The sequence below is a fragment of the Babylonia areolata genome, chromosome 9, assembly GCF_041734735.1.
Source record: "Babylonia areolata isolate BAREFJ2019XMU chromosome 9, ASM4173473v1, whole genome shotgun sequence".
In the NCBI taxonomy this organism is placed as follows: Eukaryota; Metazoa; Mollusca; class Gastropoda; order Neogastropoda; family Buccinidae; genus Babylonia; species Babylonia areolata.
This window is the reverse complement of record NC_134884.1, coordinates 6,661,927-6,669,426: the sequence shown is the minus strand read 5'-3', so window position 1 is coordinate 6,669,426 and position 7,500 is coordinate 6,661,927. Positions and strand designations below refer to the sequence as shown.

The 7,500-nt window shown below is 45.9% G+C and overlaps 1 protein-coding gene across 1 annotated transcript in view; it reads right to left on the bottom strand.

Moving 5' to 3' along the window:
- LOC143286035 (uncharacterized) overlaps positions 1-7,500 on the bottom strand; it is a 31,863-nt gene that overhangs the window by 611 nt on the left and 23,752 nt on the right. Inside the window, exons 6-10 of the mRNA XM_076593557.1 lie at positions 6,715-7,097; positions 4,551-4,730; positions 1,514-4,213; positions 922-1,302; positions 1-869 (exon numbers count right to left, since the gene is read on the bottom strand). The exon at positions 1-869 is cut by the window's left edge and continues 611 nt beyond it. Coding sequence (XP_076449672.1) covers positions 3,733-4,213; positions 4,551-4,730; positions 6,715-7,097 — 1,044 coding nt within the window. The 3' untranslated portion in view covers positions 1-869; positions 922-1,302; positions 1,514-3,732. The remainder of the gene's footprint in view (positions 870-921; positions 1,303-1,513; positions 4,214-4,550; positions 4,731-6,714; positions 7,098-7,500) is intronic.

Here is a 7,500-nt window from a genome sequence, read left to right as displayed (position 1 = left end):
TCGTTACTCGCCTCTTGGTACCAAGTGTCAGGGATTCTCTTCCCACAAGCCCATGCACTTATTAAGAGTTAAATGAATGAATGCACGTATTGTCGAAGAAACGGATCAATAAACGAACAAATAAATTGATAAATGAATAAATAAATAGATATATGAATGAATAGATGAATACATAATGGATAAATAAATAAAAATGAATAAACAAATTATTTAAATTAACCAATAAAAGCATTAAGATGTTGTTTTTCAAGCTGAACAAAAAACAAAACCAAATAAAATAAAAGCCTAAAATGCTGCTGACGAGAATACTCCTCCAGAAGGACTGCCACCTCACTGGGACAAGACAGAGCTTACAGGTCAGGATGTCAGTGAAGGGCTGTCACCTGACTTGGACAAGACAGAGCTTACAGGTCAGGATGTCAGTGAAGGGCTGTCACCTGACTTGGACAAGACAGAGCTTACAGGTCAGGATGTCAGTGAAGGGCTGTCACCTGACTAGGACAAGACAGAGCTTACAGATCAGGATGTCAGTCAAGGGCTGTCACCTGACTAGGACAAGACAGAGCTTACAGGTCAGGATGTCAGTGAAGGACTGTCACCTCACTGGGACAAGACAGAGCTTACAGGTCAGGATGTCAGTGAAGGACTGTCACCTGACTAGGACAAGACAGAGCTTACAGATCAGGATGTCAGTGAAGGACTGTCACCTGACTAGGACAAGACAGAGCTTACAGGTCAGGATGTCAGTGAAGGGCTGTCACCTGACTAGGACAAGACAGAGCTTACAGGCCAGGATGTCAGTGAAGGACTGTCACCTGACTAGGACAAGACAGAGCTTACAGATCAGGATGTCAGTGAAGGACTGTCACCTGACTAGGACAGACGAGCTTACAGGTCAGGATGTCAGTGAAAGACTGTCACCTCACTGGGACAAGACAGAGCTTACAGGTCAGGATGTCAGTGAAGGACTGTCACCCTGACTAGGACAAGACAGAGCTTACAGGTCAGGATGTCAGTGAAGGACTGTCACCTCACTGGGACAAGACAGAGCTTACAGGTCAGGATGTCAGTGAAGGACTGTCACCTGACTAGGACAAGACAGAGCTTACAGGTCAGGATGTCAGTGAAGGGCTGTCACCTGACTGAGATAAGACAGAGCTTACAGATCAGGATGTCAGTGAAGGACTGTCACCTGACTAGGACAAGACAGAGCTTACAGGTCAGGATGTCAGTGAAGGGCTGTCATCTCACAGACAGAACTTACAGATCAGGATGTCAGTGAAGGGCTGTCACCTCACAGAGCTTACAGGTCAGGATGTCAGTGAAGGGCTGTCACCTCACAGACCTTACAGATCATGATGTCAGTGAAGGGCTGTCACCTCACAGAGCTTACAGATCAGGATGTCAGTGAAGGACTGTCACCTCACAGAGCTTACAGATCATGATGTCAGTGAAGGACTGTCACCTCACAGAGCTTACAGATCATGATGTCAGTGAAGGGCTGTCACCTCACAGAGCTTACAGGTCAGGATGTCAGTGAAGGGCTGTCACCTCACAGATCTTACAGATCAGGATGTCAGTGAAGGGCTGTCACCTGACTAGGACAAGACAGAGCTTACAGGCCAGGATGTCAGTGAAGGGCTGTCACCTGACTAAGACAAGACAAAGCTTACAGATCAGGATGTCAGTGAAGGGCTGTCACCTCACAGATCTTACAGATCAGGATGTCAGTGAAGGACTGTCACCTCACTAGGACAAGACAGAGCTTACAGGCCAGGATGTCAGTGAAGGGCTGTCACCTCACAGAGCTTACAGGTTAGGATGTCAGTGAAGGACTGTCACCTGACTGAGATAAGACAGAGCTTACAGATCAGGATGTCAGTCACCATTCTGTACCTGGGCTTCTTCCTCTTGGGGCTGCCTTTACTTCCGTTCATTGAACAAAATAAACGACGCCATGCCACAGAAAGCAGGATGTGCGCTTGATATGAGCCTGGTCCTTTAACCACCACATCCCCTCCACTAGACATTTTGAGTGATGGTGATCCGGTTGATAGTCTTTTGGATGAAACTCTCCACCATGGTCCCGTGCGCAGCGTGCACTATCGGCAATCAATGGCAACAAAAGGGTCGTCCCCTGTTGAAATTCTGATGTAGAATCCACTTTGATAGTAAAAGAAATACACTTGCAGACAGAACAAAATATGTAAAATACCTGTGGCGCTGCTCTGTGATGACAGGCTGCCACCATGGAGCGGAGCCCAAATTTCACACAGACAAGTCTGTCAGGACAAAACAAAACAAAACAAAACAAACAAACAAAAAGAAAACTACAAATGAAATACAAAAACAATACTCCTCAAGTACAATAGTCAGTCGTGTCCGACTGTGACCAATCAGAACAAAGCAGCAGAGGACAGGCAACTGCTGTCCATGATCCAGACTAACTGGGCTAGAATCTGATCATAGTCTCCATAGCGAGTGTCTTGCCCACGTTACATCCCCACTTTCTCGGCCAAGAGAACTTTAGGACAGTCGGTGTTGGGATGATGCCCTAAGGCGCATTTGCCCCCCAACTCTGCAGCACTAAGAGCCAGCGCAATCTTGCCTCCTGGTATAGCAGTCGTTGTCCTTCATGAAAGAGGAAACAACTGATTATACAGCTCTTTGCTGCTGGCTCACCTGTTGGCTCACCCGTTTCAATCCCTGCTATAAGTTGCCACAGACAGGCCTAACTAGCACCTGAACCCCTTTCGCATGCAGAAGATCAAATACGCATGTTAAAGATCCATGTCAGCGTGGGTTATGGAAACAAGAACATACCCAGAGTATGGCTGCCTGCATGGTGGGATGACTGAACAAAACGGTCATACACGTAAAATGTTACATGGCTGTATGAGCATACGTGACTCAGGAAAAAAAAGAGAGAGACTCTGTGTTCGTTTGAAAAGCGTTCAAAGCTTGGTCTCAAACCGAGCATACGTGCTATGTAGGTATGAATGACTCGGTGTTTGTAAAGTGCTTAGAGATTGGTCTCCAAACGAGGATAGGCGCAATATAAGTCTGAATGACTCTGTGTTCGTCTGTAAAGCGCTTAGAGCTTGGTTTCCGACCGAGGATAGGCGCTATTTAAGTATCCACATCATCATCATCACCTAACATCTTATTTATTTGTGATAGTCAGCCGTGTTCCACAATGACCATCAGAACAACAGAGGAGGTAACTGTTGTCCCGACTATCTGGGCTAGAATTTGATTATAGTGGAGAGTGTCTTGCCCAAGTTACATCCCCTCTCAGCCAAGAGGGTTTTAGAACAGTCAGCGTTGGGATGGTTCCCAAAGGCCAACTAGCCCTCAAGACTGCATGCAGGACTAAGAGCCAGTGAAATTTTGCCTCCAAGTCTGAGAGTCATAGTCCTTCACAAAAGACTAAGCTGTAAATGATTTCCCATTGCAATGCCAGTAGAGAAAGCATTGATGAATCCAGCTCTCACTTTGCTTAACTCACTTAGTACGGCCAGTCCTATCTTCTCCTCTACACAGACCTCTCGGATGTCCAGTGGGTGTCTGAATGACCCAACCTTTAGCTTCCATCGTCAGAATTGTGGTATTCTTTGTCAACATTCACGTCTTCAGTATAAGAGCCTTCCGCTTGCAATATTTGATGATGGTAATTGGGGTGAAACGCTGTTAACGTCGTCTCTTTCGCCGTTCGTATGGAAAGAGTTAACTCTACACCTCTTCAAACAGAGGTCTGTCCATTGCAAACTGACTGGGTGTCAGGGGCACCGCGCTGGCCTCACTGCTGGCAGAGCTCTCCACAGACACCGAACGCATGGCTTCGGAAAAGACCGCCCTTTTCAGCTCCTCGTCAAGGGAGGGAATCTCAACATCTCCGCAGCGACAGTCGAGTCCCTTGCCACCAGCTTTGCAGTGGTTGCAGTCGGTGTCTCCTTCGTTATTGCCCTCATCACCGGGGGAGTTGTTGCCCTTGTGGCCATCTTTGTGGTTTCTGAATCCTTCCTCCAACTGTTGGTTGTGGATGCTGTTGCTCTTGGTGTTGTTTTTCTCTGGGTTGCTGGTGATGTTGTGTTTGTTTGTTGTCGTTGTAGTCGTTGTCGATGTTGTGGTGGTGGTGGTGTTGGGAGTGACAGGACGTTTCTGTGTCTTGTTGGCTGGTGGGTCGTTGCTGACTTGGATTGAATACAGGAGTCTGTGAGGTAGACAGAAAACGAGACATTATTCTCTCTCTCTCTCTCGCGTGTGTGTGTGTGTGTGTGTGTGTGTGTGTGTGTGTCTTTGTGTGTGTGGTGTGTGTGTGTGCCTATATAAGACATATATATCTCTCTCTCTCTGTCTCTCTCTGTCTCTGTCTCTCTCTCTCTCTCACACACATAAACATTAGAAGTGGAGAGACCTAAAACTGAAGACTAACACAGCTACTTTATCCATCCACCCTACACACACACTCACACACTCACTCCCACTCACAGACAATACACTCCTCCTCCCTCCCTCCCTCCCCTCGCCTCCACACGTCTCGCCTTCACCTGTCCCAGAAGAGAGCGTCATGCACGTGCAGGTAGGTGAAGGTCTGGCAGCATCGCCGCAGGACAGGCGCCATCTGGGCCTGGGGCACGTCCTCCAGGACCACCAACACCAGGTGGCGTCGCCGCTCCTCCATGGACTGGTGGTAGGCCTGGTGAAGCTCCTCCATGGCCCAGCCACTCCTGTGGTGATAGTACTGTTGTTAGTGTATCGTCTTGTTAGTGTATTATGGATAGTATTGTTGTTAGTGTATTGTGTTGTTAGCGTATTATGGCAATGTTATCGTGTTATCGTGGTTTTTGTTTGTTTGTTTGTTTTTTTCTCAAGGCGTGACTAAGCGCGTTGGGTTACGCTGCTGGTCAGGCATCCGCTTGGCAGATGTGGTGTAGCGTATATGGTTTTGTCCGAACGCAGTGACGCCTCCTTGAGCTACTGAAACTGAAACTGAAACTATCGTGTTGTATTATCAATGTATTATCCTGGCGGTAGGCTTGGTGCAGTTCTTCCTTGGTGCAGCCACTCCTATGGTGAGTGTTAAGTGTATTGTATAGCTAGTGTTTCGTGTTACTGTTATCGTATTGTATTGTATTGTATCGTATTGTATTGTATTGTATTGTATTGTATTGTCATTGTATTACTCATCACGGACTGGTGGTAGGTTTGGTGCAGCCCTTCCATGGCCCAGCCACTCCTGTGATGAGAGTGTATTGTATGGTCGGGTGTTTTGTGATCATTGTTATCGTTGTTGTACTATCATTGCATTAACTCATCCTTGAGTGGTGGTAGGCTTGGTGCAGCCTAGCCATTCCTGTGGTGATCATATTGTTGTTAGTGCATTGTGTTGTTTAGAGTATTATGGATAGTATTGTTGTTAGTGCACTGTGTTGTTAGTGTATTGTGATGTTAGAGTATTATGGATAGTACTGTTGTTAGTGCATTGTCTTGTTAGTGTATTATGGATAGTATTGTTGTTAGTGTATTGTGTTGTTAGCGTATTATGGATAGTATTGTTGTTAGTGCATTGTGTTGTTAGCGTATTATGGATAGTATTGATGTTAGTGTATTGTGTTGTTAGTGTATTCTGGCACTGTTATCGTCTTGTATTGTATTATCAATGTATTATCCTTATGGATAAGAATGTTGTTAGTGTATTGTGTTGTTAGTGTATTATGGATAGCACTGTTGTTAGTGCATTGTGCTGTTAGCGTATTATCAATAACATTGTTGTTAGTGTATTGTGTTGTTAGTATATTACTGGATAGTATTGTTGTTAGTGCATTGTGCTGTTAGCGTATTATGGATAATATTGTTGTTAGTGTATCGTGTTGTTTGCGTATTATGGATAGCACTGTTGTTAGTGTATTATGTTGTTTGTGTATTATGGATAGCACTGTTGTTAGTGTATCGTGTTGTTAGTGTATTGTGTTGTTAGTGTATTATGGATAGCACTGTTGTTAGTGCATTGTGCTGTTAGCGTATTATCAATAACATTGTTGTTAGTGCATGGTGCTGTTAGCATATTATGGATGGTATTGTTGTTAGTGTATTGTGCTGTCAGCGTATTATGGAACCACCCAACCCAGCCCCCCCCCCCCCCATCCCAACCCCCAACACACCAAACTCATAACACACACACACACACACACACACACACACACACACACACACAGCCCACCTATGCAAGGAAGTAAGTAGTTAAGTTAGTAGGTTAAGTAAGTAATAATAATGATAATAATGAACCACGTGGCTCAGCCACTTCTGTTTAAACCCATCACACACACACACACACACACACACACACACACACACACACACACACACACACCACAATCACACACACACACACCACAATCACACACACACACACACACACACACACACACACACACACACACCACTATCACCACCATCACCACCACACACTCACACATATTCACACACATCCTCACCCCCACCATCACACAAACACACAGACACAGACACAGACACACACACACACACACACACACACACACACAGCCACACACCCACACCCACCCATCATCACACCCCCGCCACCCCAAACAACCACCCCCCCCCCATCCTCCCCCCCACCACCTCCCGACCCCCACACCCCCACACAAACACACCCTATCACCCACCCACCCACCCACAAAACCAACCGACCTGACAAAACTCTTAGACAGGACCACGATGGTGTGTCTGCTGGCAGCGATGGAGTCGATGATGTTGTCAATGATGGGCTTGCCGACAACGAAGTCCCGCTGATGAATGCACAGCTTGCACGGGACACCACCCGCCAGTCGCGGGAAGGAGGAGGAGGAAGAGGAGGAGGAGGAGGAGGAAGAGGAGGACCCCTCCAGACGAGGCCTCAGGGACTCCAAAACCCAAGGGCTGTCCTGGTGGGCGTAGGCCACAAAGGCGTCGTAAGTCTTCCCCCGCCCTGAGCCGGAAGGGGAGAGGGAGTTGGAAGCAGAGGGGCGGGGAGGGGGTAGCCGTCCGCCGCACGGGAGCAGCACGTGCACGCGCGTGTACATCAGGATGCGTACCTGAAAATCAATGATCAATCGATTAATGATTTAATGATACTGATGATGATGACTGATGATGCTAAAAATAATAATAATAATATCAATAACACGTGGTTTTAAAATATTAATGATGACGCTGGTTGATGATGCTGATGCTGATGCTAATCGTCATCATCGTCATCATCATCATCATCATCATCATAATAATAACAATCATAATAGTAATAATAAAGGTCAAGAAAAAAATTTTTTTAATCGTTCTCTCAACAATTAGGCACAGTAAAGGCCTTTTTACAATTCTGCCCATTTAACGACACAAAACATAAAAATAAAGAACGACACAAAACATAAAAAATAAAGAAATAAATTGAAATAAAATAAAATAATAAGAACGACGACTCGTGCCTATTTCTTTACCCAT